The sequence below is a fragment of the Miscanthus floridulus genome, chromosome 8 (assembly GCF_019320115.1).
Source record: "Miscanthus floridulus cultivar M001 chromosome 8, ASM1932011v1, whole genome shotgun sequence".
In the NCBI taxonomy this organism is placed as follows: domain Eukaryota; kingdom Viridiplantae; phylum Streptophyta; class Magnoliopsida; order Poales; family Poaceae; genus Miscanthus; species Miscanthus floridulus.
Window position 1 is genome coordinate 49930605 of NC_089587.1, and position 13139 is coordinate 49943743.

General features: G+C 42.0%; 1 protein-coding gene across 6 annotated transcripts; it reads left to right on the plus strand.

Moving 5' to 3' along the window:
* Positions 1–258: 258 nt before the first annotated feature.
* LOC136471946 (oxygen-dependent coproporphyrinogen-III oxidase, chloroplastic-like) lies at positions 259–12582 on the plus strand. 6 transcript variants are annotated; one of them, XR_010762166.1, is made up of 10 exons: positions 259–713; positions 949–1024; positions 1100–1194; positions 1363–1446; positions 1671–1758; positions 1904–2028; positions 2109–2207; positions 2567–2694; positions 11452–12306; positions 12414–12582. XR_010762166.1 is itself a non-coding variant. In XM_066469696.1 (8 exons), exons 1-8 carry the CDS (start codon positions 309–311, stop codon positions 2633–2635), a joined length of 1041 nt encoding a protein of 346 aa, XP_066325793.1. In that variant the 5' UTR covers positions 259–308; the 3' UTR covers positions 2636–2956. The 6 variants fall into 6 exon arrangements, 1 of the variants encoding a protein (XP_066325793.1); XR_010762169.1 differs by lacking the exons at positions 11452–12306; positions 12414–12582 and adding an exon at positions 7835–7930; XR_010762168.1 differs by lacking the exons at positions 11452–12306; positions 12414–12582 and adding an exon at positions 4664–4790.
* Positions 12583–13139: the final 557 nt, after the last annotated feature.

A 13139-nucleotide genomic window follows, 5' to 3' on the forward strand; every position in this document is an offset into this window, starting at 1 on the left:
AAATCACAAGGTATTAACTGCTGTTCATATGAGTATATGACTGTTTCTGTAGGTTAGTGTTTCAGAATCATAGCTTTGCTTATGCTTTCTTCTGCATGCAGCTGCTTCATCAGAATCATAAAGTGTCCTTTGTTCCTGGTTGGGACTGCCACGGCCTTCCAATAGAACTAAACGGCAAGTTCATTTGTTTCTAAAATAAAATAAAAATTCAGATCAGTTAAATTATTCGTTCTGGTATTTAAAGCCCTGTTTTAATGGATAAGAATAAATCCTGGAATAGATAGATAACTCTCCTCGGTGCCGCTTTCATGGAGGGGGAAACGCCGGAGCCTGCGGCTCCGGCAACCTTCCTCCGGGGTGAGGAGGGGGCGTCACCGGAGTCGGCGCGCGCTAGGTTCGAGCGCATGATCCGGCGCGTGCAGGCGAATGTCTGCGCGGAGCTCGAGGCGGTCGAGGGCGGCACAAGCAACAACGGCGGCGCGCTGTTTCGGGAGGACGCTTGGACACGTCCTGGCGGCGGCGGCGGTATTAGCCGTGTCCTCCAGGGGGGCCGTGTGTTCGAGAAAGCCGCGGTGAACGTCTCTGTGGTCTATGGAGTGATGCCTCCAGGGGCATACCGCGCGGCGAGACCCGAAGTCGCGGCGGCGGCGGCGGCGGCGGCTGGAGGGGAGAAGGCCGGGCCAGTGCCCTTCTTTGCGGCTGGTATCAGCTCGGTAAGTAAGATTCCTCCTCGCAGCATTATCTCAAATGGATAGCCTGCTCAAAGCTTGCATTTTCCAGCAATTTGCTGTGTTCACCCATGTTATCTTTAAAATGTTCAGAAATTCAGTACAAGCACCATCCAAGTTAAGAAAATTTCTTGCTTTGGAAAAATTTGGAGAAAACAAATGTGTGATTTCTCTTTTCAAAATCCTCAAATTCAGTACTGGTTCTTGTTTTGCTTGTCAGGTCATCCATCCAGTAAACCCATTTGCTCCAACAGTGCATTTCAACTACCGGTATTTCGAAACAGAGGCACCTAAAGGTACTACATGTGATGACAATTGAAATGAATTAAACTGCTATAATTCCATTCTGGATGATGCACCATTCTTTGCAGATGCTCCTGGTGCACCTAGGCAGTGGTGGTTTGGAGGTGGTACTGACCTGACGCCTTCGTATATCATTGAAGAGGATGTCAAGCACTTCCATTCTGTATGTCAATACCTTCGTCTCCACTTGTTCAGAACATAAATATAGATCCAGTTATGTTTATGCTTTAATCTGGCCAAAATCTGCTTGTGCAAGGCTGTTGTGTTGATGTTTGTTCAGTTGCTGTATGTTTGGTGCATAACTCATTTGTGCTTTATTGGACCCTTTCAGGTTCAGAAACAAGTGTGTGATAACTATGACACTAGCTTTTACCCTAGATTCAAAAAGTGGTGTGATGACTATTTTTATATCAAGGTTAGTTTGTCCAGCTGTTTGTTTGATGCTACTGATTCTTGTGATTTTTTTTTCATTTTTTTTGTAGTTCTCTCTAACACATGGCAGACCTCATGGTTGACTTGATTCAGTCATCTGAAAACAAATGCAATTATGCTTGGTCTTCTTATTGAATATTGGCCAATAGTTATCATGTATGTTCGCCAGAACAAGTCATGGAGATGATTATTTGTCTTTGACTGCAGCATCGTGGTGAACGACGTGGGGTGGGAGGAATATTTTTTGACGATCTTAATGACTATGATCAAGAAACACTTCTTCACTTTGCCACAGGTGTCATAACTCATACCATCTCTTGTAGTATTGTTGATTAAAGGGGATCTTGATATAAATTCATCACTTGAGTGCATGGCAATCATCACTTCTAACTGCTGATTGAAGTTGCGCCTGTTGAGTTGCCTTTCTTTCATCTCCGCAGATTGCGCAGACTCAGTTCTTCCTGCATATATACCCATCATAGAACGTCGCAAAGACACTCTGTTTACTGAGGAGCACAAAGCATGGCAACAGCTACGTAGAGGTCGCTATGTGGAATTTAACCTTGTGAGTGCCTTTACATTCAGAGGATTTTATTCTTGGTGTTTTCAATTCTTCTGGGGCTCTTACACTTGCTTTTCATGAAGGTTTATGATCGAGGAACCACATTTGGGCTCAAGACTGGGGGGCGGATTGAGAGTATCCTTGTTTCTCTTCCTCTTACAGCACGGTGGGAGTATGATCATGTAAGCTGAGAAGCTATCTTACTCACCCACAATTGCTAAGATGTCTGGTTCTTGCTGTTCTAAGGCACTAGAACAATGAAACAAAGTAATTTTTTGATCGTTCTGAAACACATGTTTGCAATTTAGTATTTGGTTGTACTGTGTTATGGTGAATTGTTTGAATTTGGTTCTTGCTGTTCTAAGGCTCTAGAATATTGATGAAAGAATGGATATTTTTGAAATACACATTTGCAATTTAGTATTTAATTGTACTGTGTTATGGCGAATCATTTGAATGGAGGAAGTTGTTATATTTTTTTACCATTTGCATTCTGGTGCCTTAAATTTGGGCAAGTTTCTAATATACTATTTGTTTACAGAAACCAGAAGTAGGGAGTGAGGAGTGGAAACTTCTTGACACGTGCATAAATCCAAGGGAATGGCTCTGACATGTTCAGAAGTGCTTGCCCTTTCTCCACCTTAATGTTAATAGACCACTTTGATCTTGGTATGTGGAGTTTTCTTTTACAGCTAGTGTGATTTCCTTGAGTGAGCTTAGCAAATATTTTACATACAATATATATGCCATCCATGTCTATGAATAAGCAATCTCATATCATTTGTCAAAAGGGGAGAAGAGAAAACACAAAATACCATGGCACCAAATTATTTTCCGAAGTCCTAGCCACAAAAGCATATTTGTGGTTGTGTCCAATCAAATAATTTTAATTGTTATCGTCTCTTATTGAGATCGAATATTCCATTTTAGTTTGTGTAGACTTAACTTAGAGCAGAATAACTGTTTTTTTTTGTGACAGAGCTAGCGATGCAACTTTTGTACTACTGCTTTTGACATAGATTTATAGAGTTATGAATCTCAATGAAAAATTTGAGGTGAAACGGTAGAAATCTTTTGTAGAAGACATAATTGAGGTGATTTTTTTTCTTGTAGACCTCACTCTAAATAAAAATACCCTCTACAAATAAAATTGGACTCAGCAAAAGTTTTAGTTTTGACCACGAATTTGAAAGGAACGTACTGGAAGTACTTATCATAGCATATCTAGTGGTTCTCTCCGTGTGATCAGTCCAAATTTGATCTAGAAATTGCTACATATTCTTGCATACAATACACATCACAATAGTGCTCTGCTCAAAGGGTCTTATTAGGTTTCAGAGGTCAACGTGCCTGATATTGGCCATGGCCAAATTGGGGGGCTACAAACTAGTGTTTGGTTTGTGACCAAGTCAAAGTTGTTGTGTTACTAGCCAAACGCCCAAACTAGAGCTAAAAGATGGTCTTTGGACTGCATCTATGGCATATTGATTCTGAAAACAGTGAGCATGACATAGAGGGCTCACATGTTGTTAAATTTATTCAGTGTCAGTCAAAATATCAGTGGTCGGCTGAGGATTTGGGTTGCTGGACAACTAGGGGAGACCCAATGCATTTGGCACGGCTAAATCTGGGCTCAAACAAAGGGTGCCAGTGCCAGATTGCAAAGGCAGGGCCAAAAACTGGCTGGACAATTTGGCAAAGGAGGATCTGTCAGACTATCCATCTATGTAACGGTAACATTTCATTTATGCAGCAGCTATACATGGAAATAAGCAAAGTATCATGGAGTTCCTCGCAGTTCTGGCAAGGCCTTCACAAGGTGAAACACCTTTTTCAGTGGGGTGCAATTTAGGTCAGTCTCAGTGGGGGTTTCATCTCCCAGTTTTCAACACACCTATATTTTGAAAACAGTGTAGAAGAGTTTCATCCCCATGAAACTCTCTCTACTCCCATGAAACTTTTATCTTTTCTCTCTTCATCAAGACAGTGCCATGTCAGCATATTTAATGCCCATAAAACTCTATGAAATCCCCATTGAAACTGGCCTTATATACTGGGAACGAGGAATACTGAATGGTAGAGCCATAGAGGGCTTCGTAACGGGGCTGAAAGTTTCATCGAGTGGTCATCGGGCTGCTGAGAATAACCATGCAGCGGATGGCCCACAATGGCTTTGTGTCCAGCCAGAGACCCATTGTTTGAGTGTATTTTCTTTGAAAAAAAATTCTTTTTCATGTGAGAAAGACCAAACCAAAGTGTCATATGAATGGCGTAAGCCTAACACCTGTGTCTGGAGAATATAAACATATTCAACGAAAAGTTGAACGTTGAAAAGTTCATAATCAGCTTGATTTGAGATAAGAATATGCAAATAATATGCGCAAAGTAATCCAAATTTATACAAAATTCAAATATCTAAAATTTTGAAAGCTTGCAACAAGGGGCCCATATTGCTTTTTGGGCTTTATGAGTTTTATTATTGGATTTTGGTTATCGGTTCAATTGGAATCGCATGTGGATTTGAACATCTTTTTGTTTTGTCTGGAAAAAAGTTCCCAAAATAAGAAAGCAACTTTGTGCCGAATTTGAAGTGTTCGCTTTTTTTTTTTTTGAGAAGCTGTTCGCACGATTGATGTAGGGGTACCCGAGATGAGGGACATGAGCCTACGTGAAGGATGATGAACTCGCGAGTCGCGGCTTCTAGTATGTAGGCCCCGTTTGAATGCCATGAGATTCTGAGAATTTGGATAAAAAGTATTTTAGAATTCTAATATGTCATCTAAACGGTCTAGATTCTAAAGGTCTCCTTCGGAAGTCGGAACAAAGGAAAAGTGGAGGAATTATAGAGGATTAGAATCTTATAGGAAAATTTCATATAAACCTCTTTGGAATAAAGGATTTAGTTCCTACAAATCATATAAAATTCTTATGGAATGCCTTGTTTCATAGGAATTTTACTAAAGAGGTTGAACCTCATCAAAAATGTCCTTTGTGTTACTCTCATCGAATTCATGTGTTTTCCCTGCGCTCCATCGGAGCATTCTCAATCTGCAGTTTCCTATGTTGTCTCAATCCATAGCGTTCAAGATGTCTAAGGTATTTTATTCCTACTACGTTTTTCCTGGTCCTGTATTTCTAAAATCTTGGGTTCCAAAGAGGTCCTAAAAGAATTTTAACTCATACAGTTGATTCTTAAAATCTTAAGAGCCGGTTTGGAACAAAGGAATATAAGAGGAATGAAAAAGTTCATAGAAATAGGGTGAAAGTATATCTTAAGGGCCAGTTTAGGACAAAGGAATAGAAAATAGATGAATAAAGAAACATAGAAATAGGACGTAAATATATAGTAAATCAGAGAATTGAAAAAAACACACGAATAATGTTTTGCAAGTACTTCATTTCAAACCAGATTTTAATAATCTCATCGGATTCGAGCAGCACCGTAGGCTCGCATAGGTTGGCAGTGGCACATCATATCAGCTGACGATTTCTTCTCCCGCTGCTGCTTGGGTGACGAGACGACGCCCACTCCGGCGTACGGCACGCGAAGCAGGTCGACGTGCTGACTGCTGAGCGATTGTCCGCTTGTTGCCACCGGCCAGACCAGACGCCCACTCCGTCCGTCAGTCTGTCGAGTCCCTGCACTGCATGCTGCAAATCTCTACAAGGCCTTGTTTAGATTTCAAGTTTTTTCATTCTCTCTTCATCACATTAAATCTTTGAACACATGCATGGAGTATTAAATTTAGATAAAAAAATAACTAATTACACAGTTTGATTATAAATTACGAGACGAATCTTTTAAGCCTAGTTAAGCCATAATTGGACAATAATTGTCAAATACAAACGAAAATGCTACAGTGTCAAATACTGATTCCTAACAGCGATCTAAACAAGGCCCAAATCCGCAGCGCTGTCTAGTCAATAGTAATTGAGAGTCTCGTCTACTGCCACTGCACAGATCACAGCAGGTCAAAAGCTAGCAGTACTCGTATGCTACTGCCACTGCCGAAGTCCTGTGTCAGATCGTTCGGATTGACTGGACGTGGTCTAATTATATACGGATATAGAGTGTAATTAATATATCATTAGCCCATATTTACTGTAGCATAAGTCATCAAATCATGTTTCTAAATTTAATTAAGGATCTCTTCAGCATGACTCCACTTCATCACTAAAGTCTTCTTTTTTTTCTTCGGAAGTCTTTTTTTTCTTCAGGAACTAGAGTTGTTTTCATAATTTGTTTGGCAGAAACAACCCCTCCTCATCATCTCTACTATAAGGGAAAAATCCAAACTAGTCTAGGTACACCCAAAAAAAACGTCCACCGCTAAGGAGCCCAACCACTATACACCAACCATATTGTACCTAGAAAATCGTCTTCATTAAAATCTAAGGGCTAAAATCCACACCTTACAGGCTTATCACAATCCCACGTCCATGGTTGATTGTAATAACAGCAATGAGGCTTCAACGAGCGCGTCGCACAGGCTTGAGCGTGGTCAACCCAAAACTAGCCTCGTTCGAGACCTGGTGTCGCCGAAAAAAAGAGAAAACACCGTAGCCTGGTATCGCCGAAGAAAAAAAAAGGAAACCGCCGAGGACACTGGCCGCTATCGTCGCGACTCCATGATCTTCGCGCCCTCCACGATCTCTGCGCGCAGGCCAAAGACCCTGCGCCCTCCACTTGCTCGGCTGCTGCCTCCGCCGCGACGGCAGAGTCGCTGTCGTACCCACCGTAGAGGACACTGTCGTCGACGCCGCCAGAGAGACCTCTATCTTCGCGCCGCCACGATCTCCGCGTGCAGGCCACGATCTCCGCGCACACATCGGCGGCAGTCCGGCACCGGGCCTCGAGCGACGGGCGCCGCGACGATCGCAATCCAAAGCCCCCGCGCCGCGATCGCGGCGCCCTCGGTGGCGGCGCCGTCAGCACTCGATCGGTGATTGCAACTAGGCCAGGAGCGAGCACAACCTCCGCAGCGCTGCCATCATGCTCAACCCCTCCGCCCAGGCGATATCCAGCACAGTCTTCATCATCACGTGATGCCACCACAGGTATCGCTCAGTGCGAGACTCTTCCAGTTCCAGGTCGGGTCATTTTCTAGCTTTTAATTTCGAGCCATGCACATACATGGATTTCAAACTTCTGAATTTAGTTGCCTGACGATGACATGAATTTCAGTTGAGATTAAACGAACTTGTGCAAGCTCCACTCTCATTTCATGTACTGCCCGGAGCTCTGCTTCTATCTTCATTGACGGCTCATACACCTATTAAATTTATTTTGGATATTACAACCAAAAGATCCATAAATTAAATATATTTGACAGGAACATAACTATCTTATTGAACTAAGTCAGGCGGGTTCAGAGATAAAACATAAAATCCAACTTATTCCTGCAATGCATTTTCAAACCTACAACTAATGCAAAACTATGCAATTTCGTCGAAAATGCACATACATACAATCTTTATTTTAAGCACGGGAATGGTAACACACATGTCAAGTAGTGATGGTTAGTTGTCTTTGAGTAAAACGGGCAATGGCTCCAGCCTCCGTCAGCAGAGGCATCACCTACATAGTGCATGTTGGTTCAGTAAGAGTTTCCCTGAAATCCCATGATGAAATAATGATAATCAATATGCAGAGTCCTAAAATATGAAGCACACAAAGACCGCGAAATGTTTGCCATGAGTGTAAACTCAGTAATTTGTGCTTGGAATACCAATATTCAGCTTGAAAGAATATGATTTGGCACTTCATTTGTCAGCTGATTTGTTCTTATTTTTTTCTGTTGACAAACAGGATAGGAAATTTATTTATATAGAGACCAATGCTGTCTAGAGACCAAAGCTGTACAGAAATATTTGCAAAGGACTGTACAAAGAAGAAGCGAAAAAGAAACCAGTGATTTTGTCTTTGTTACAGATGCTTTTGTATTATTAATTAATTAATGTGTTAGTATTACATGCCTCTTGCAAGTTGTTCAGTATAGTTAATTAGCTTTGGACTTGATGTGGCCCGTAGCATTAGCAGTGTCATAATCTTTGTTTCATAAAAAAACATTCAGCAAAAATGATAAATGTCGTCGCAGGTAGTTGACAATGTCTACGCCAAGAGATACACACGATGCGCTAAGTGATATCACCAACATCACAGGTATGTTTCTAATTATCGAGATGTATGCAACACTTCTCACGATAGCTTACTGATTTCCTATATATATGCCCAAATGCCCACACGAGGCGGCGCGGAAAAGGGAGGAAAGGAACCGACAACAACAAAAATGTTGAGCTTTATGTTGGTTTATCAAGGGGGGTATCAAGATCAACAACAATAATTTTGGCTAAACCAAAAGACGAATTGGATCCTACAGGGAAGAGTACCAAGAATATTGTTTACAAAGACGTCCTGAACCGGTGAATAGCGGTAGGTATACTCAAACCATTTCATCAGTCCTCATGTGAACATATATCTCTGGGCAAGAACTTGATTTTTTTTGCCATATTGCCGAACCATTTTGTTTTTTTGGCTTCATATTTTATTTTATTTCGTTTGCATCTCTACTATAACGGACCAATCAAAACAATACTAGGTACAAATTTTTTAAATAAAAATATAAGTACGCTATTCCAGCCCTGTCTTATTTTATTTTTGGAATTCATATTTTATTTTTTATATATAAATATATCTTTTGCTTCTGTCGTTCACTGTGAAATGAGATGCTAATGTGTGGGAACTGATCTTGTGTATTTTGCTTGTGAAGCCTTCTCAACATAATAATATTATAAGACAGATGATCTGATACATGGCAATGGCATACTCTGTTTATGGTGGAACAAGTGTCCTCTGTTCTTTCTCCTAGGTTGGTAATGCAGAGGAAAATCATATCTTCAGTTAATATATTTGAGTCAAAAAATAGGTACGCGTGATGCAGACACATTCGTTTGGAGGTGGATAGGATCAATCATACTACGGGTGAACATGGTCATATACAATTGTGTCAAAGTTGACTCTGGAAAAAAAATATCACCCATCCTTGAAATGAAGCCGTAGCGTTAGTACGGGCACTATACTAATAAATAGAAATGTCAAAACTTTATAATATCTTTGTTCCGCTCACTTCTCTTTTTTTCTTCTCTCTTGCTTCTGAGTTCCAACACCCTCGCACCTGACCTTGCTTTCTTCGGCTGCCATGCCTACACCTGGTGGCGGCTAAGCCCGCCCTCCCCGGCAACTCCCAACAACAGTGGGTTGGGGGCAAATCGAGCCTCTACCTTCGTTGGGGTCTACCAGAGCGAGGTGGAGCTGAGTGGAACTACTATTTCCAACTCCATCCTCCACCAATTCTTTATCTCCGTAGGTTTTAAGCCGCCACTTAGTCACTTAGATGGAGCTATTTGTTTTTATCTCGTTTGACACAAAACGACTTCAAACAACTCCGGTAGTCGGTGATAAGCTCTACTAAACAGGACCTAAGTACAGCTAGCCTAAGATAAAGAGGAGAGACAATGGCATAGAGTAGTGTTTGACTAAATAAGCTTTATTAATGTTTTGGCTGCCTCATTGATTAAAAACCTTTCTAGCCAAGGAAAAGTACAGCCGACTAGATAGAGAAACACCGTGAAAAGCTCAGAAGAAAAAGATTGCAAGATGAAAGACGTGTTAGTTGATCTCTATCAATTGGGCCCTTGGATCCACGCCCTGATCGGGGGCGCGTCAATCCTACATGGTTGGTGGCCTCCGTCACACTGCACTATAAAAGAAAGGTGGGGGCCGGCGGCTCAAATCACGAGATTCACCTGAGCTACAGTCGCCCCACCGACACAACCCTAATTCGATCTAAGAAAGGGTGTGCACCTAGTGACGGGAAGCACCGCCACCGGCCAACACCACCACTGCACCGCCGCCGTTCGACACAACACTGCCACCGGGTCTTCACCAAGCACCGCGATGGTGAGCCCGTCTTCCTCCAAGGCGGCCGATGGTTTGCACCCCTTCACCCCTCTCTCTCACTCTATCTATTAATCCTGTCTAGTAGATGTTTTAGGACTCACTGTTTATTCCAAAAGTAAGTAGACACGCTAGATCTATGGCTAGTGATCCTGTTTTAGGTCTATCAATGGTATCAGACGCCTAACTAGGTGTAGATCTAGCCAATCGGAAAAGAAAACCGAGTAGCGGCATTTAGAAAGAGGTGATAAATTCGTTTAGAACCCAATTCGGGTGAAGAAAAGAAGTAAGAGAAGGGTCTCAGTTTTGAAAAGCAACTCAAACCCTAACCCTAACCCACACAAACCGCTCGGGGAAGATGAACAGTAAGAAAACCCTAACCCTAATCTCGATTCTAACCCCATCCCCAACCCTAAATCGGATAGATCCGAGAAGAAAAGAAAGAAAAATCCAATCAGAGAAGAAAAAGGGGAGGGGAAGAGGCCTTCTTTGCCGCTGCACCGCGCTGCCGCCTCGTCGGCGCGCGAGAAGAAGGGTCGAGCCGCCGCTGCACGTTGAGCGGGCGCGTGCTCTGGCTAGGGGTGCCGTGGCCAGTCCGCTCAACGGCGGCGCGCTCCCCCGCTGGGGAGCGCGTGGGCCGGTGAGGGGGCCAGCGACGGCGCCGTCATCGCCTCGCCTCACTCGGTGTCGTCGCGGGGCTGAGAGGGAGAAGAGAGGGGCGCGGCAAAGAGGAGAAAGGGAAGACTCGAATGGCTAGGGTTTCCCAGGGGTCACCACGGTGTTGGCTTTTGTATCCCCGATCCACGCGCGTAGCCGTCGGATGCGATCCGACGGCCACCAATCACTGGAACAAAATCGGCCCAGGCGAGAAGTAAAATTCCCGGCCCAGGCCTAGGTTGTGGCCTGGGCACGGGGGAGGCGCCGCGAGCGCACGCGTGCGCGAGTTGGGCCTAGGCTGCGCTGGCACTGTGCTGGCCGCGCGCACTGCTGGGCCTCAGTGCACAGTAATGTTTTTAGTTTTTGTTTTATTATTTTTAGAAGCAGATTTCGATGAATTTTGTCCAGTTTAAATCTCTGTCAAAATTTAAACCAACAAAACAATTTTCTTAGAGAGTAGATTAGTACAGTAAATACTTCTGAAAAGTAGATAAACAATTTTTCATGTTTTCGCTACAGTGTAATCGTTTATCATCTTATAATTAAATTCAAACCAACGGTAGAATTTAATTTGAAGAGTAGTCATTTTTTAGTCAATAAATTATAATATTGTTATTTTTCTGACCAACGTTGATAATAACAATATTATAATGTTTATTCATAAGTTTTACATGCATTAATTCTATTTCTGCCCAACGGTGATGCAGAATTAGTGTATAAGAATGTTGTATGTTTTAATTTTGATCAACGTTAAATTAAAGCATGCAATTATAATATCATATTTTCTCACTATCTCTGACGGTGTTTTTCAGGACTCAACCCTATGGCATTCATCTCGCACATACCACCTCTTGAAGGGGGCAATTATAGGGTATGGCGAGAGAAGTATGAGTTAGCACTTACGCTGTTTGAAAATGACCTAGCGCTTACCTCCTCATGTCCTACTGAGCCAGTGGACCCGGGGAGGGAAGAAAATGAGTCTGATGCTGATTTCACTGCTCGGCAGCGAGATCATACAGAAGTGCGGATGAAGTATGATCTCGAATGCAAGAAATGGGACATTTCAAACCGCAAGTGCTTGATGGTGGCTAAGTCCATAATTTTAGATGCTATAAGAGGGTCTATCCTAGACTGTGATACCGCCATGGAGTATCTTAAGAAGGTGGAGAGTCAGTTCACTGGCTCTTCAAAGGCTTATGCTTATACATTGATCAAGAAATTGTTCAATGAAACATATACTAGTGGCAGTATCAGAGAGCACATATTGAGGATGAGCAACACGGCTTCGAAGCTGAAGCCAATGGATTTGAGGCTCTAGGATGAGTTCATGATTCATTTGGTTTTTGCTTCCTTGCCAAAGGAATATGAAACCTTTGGTGTTAACTACAACATGCAGCCCGACAAGTGGGACATAGAGAAGCTCATCGCAATGTGTGTTCAAGAAGAGAAAAGGCTAAAGTCCTTACAGGGTGACTCTACTAACCTTGTGAAGGACATAAAAAAGAACTTCAATAAGAATACCAAACCTCAAGGGAAAGCCCTTCAGAATGACCACCATCCGAAGAATAACAATACTCAAGTTGAAAAGGATCAGTGCAAATGGTGCACGAAGCATGGACACTACCAGAGGGACTGTCCAGACTTCCTGAAGAACCTGCTGAAGAGAGGTGAGAATTTCATTACATTCATAGATGAATTCTTGTATTTAAGTTATACAAAATCTACATGGTGGATTGATTCAGGTGCAACTGTTCATGTTGCAAATTCATTACAGGGATTCCGTACGAGGAGGACCCTACAAAGAGGAGAAATAAGAATTAATGTAGCAAATGGAGTTGGAGCTCAAGTTGAAGCCATTGGAGATCTTTCTCTAGAATTAGTTGATGGTTTTCTACTTAAGCTTTCAGATGTTCTATTTGTACCCTCTTTGCGAAGAAACTTAATAAGTGTTTCACATTTAGATGACAATAGATATGATTGCCATTTTGGTAATGGCAAATGTCAGATTGTTTATAATAATAAATGTGTTGGTCTTACCTTCCGACAAGACAAGCTTTATTTATTATCATTTTTTGAGAATGTGAATGATGTAAGTATTGAGAATGAGAATGCTTCCTTGTCTATGAATGCAACAAATAAGCGGAAGAGAATGCATGATGTATCTTCAAAATTATGGCACTATCGTTTAGGCCATATTTCGAGAGGAAGAATAGAGCGATTGAATAAGAAATCAATTCTTCTGCCCTTAGAATTTTCAGATTTAGAATAATGCATAGATTGCATAAAAGGAAAGTATGTTAAAAAAATAAAGAAAGATGTCAAACAAAGCATAGGAATTTTAGAAATAGTTCACATAGACATATGTGGTCCTTTTTCTGTGAAGAGTGTGGATGGTTAGGATTCATTTATAACATTCACAGATGACTACTCATGTTTTGGCTATATTTATCCAATTAAGGAAAGATCAGAAGCATTGGATAAATTTAAAATATTCAAGGCT

Excerpts from the sequence above, each read along its gene's own strand:
- LOC136471946 (XM_066469696.1), top strand. The coding sequence starts at position 309 with ATGGAGGGGGAAACGCCGGAGCCTGCGGCTCCGGCAACCTTCCTCCGG. Across the intron at positions 1,447-1,670 it reads ATGACTATTTTTATATCAAG|CATCGTGGTGAACGACGTGG; the intron begins GTTAGTTTGTCC and ends CTTTGACTGCAG. Across the intron at positions 1,759-1,903 it reads ACTTCTTCACTTTGCCACAG|ATTGCGCAGACTCAGTTCTT; the intron begins GTGTCATAACTC and ends TCATCTCCGCAG.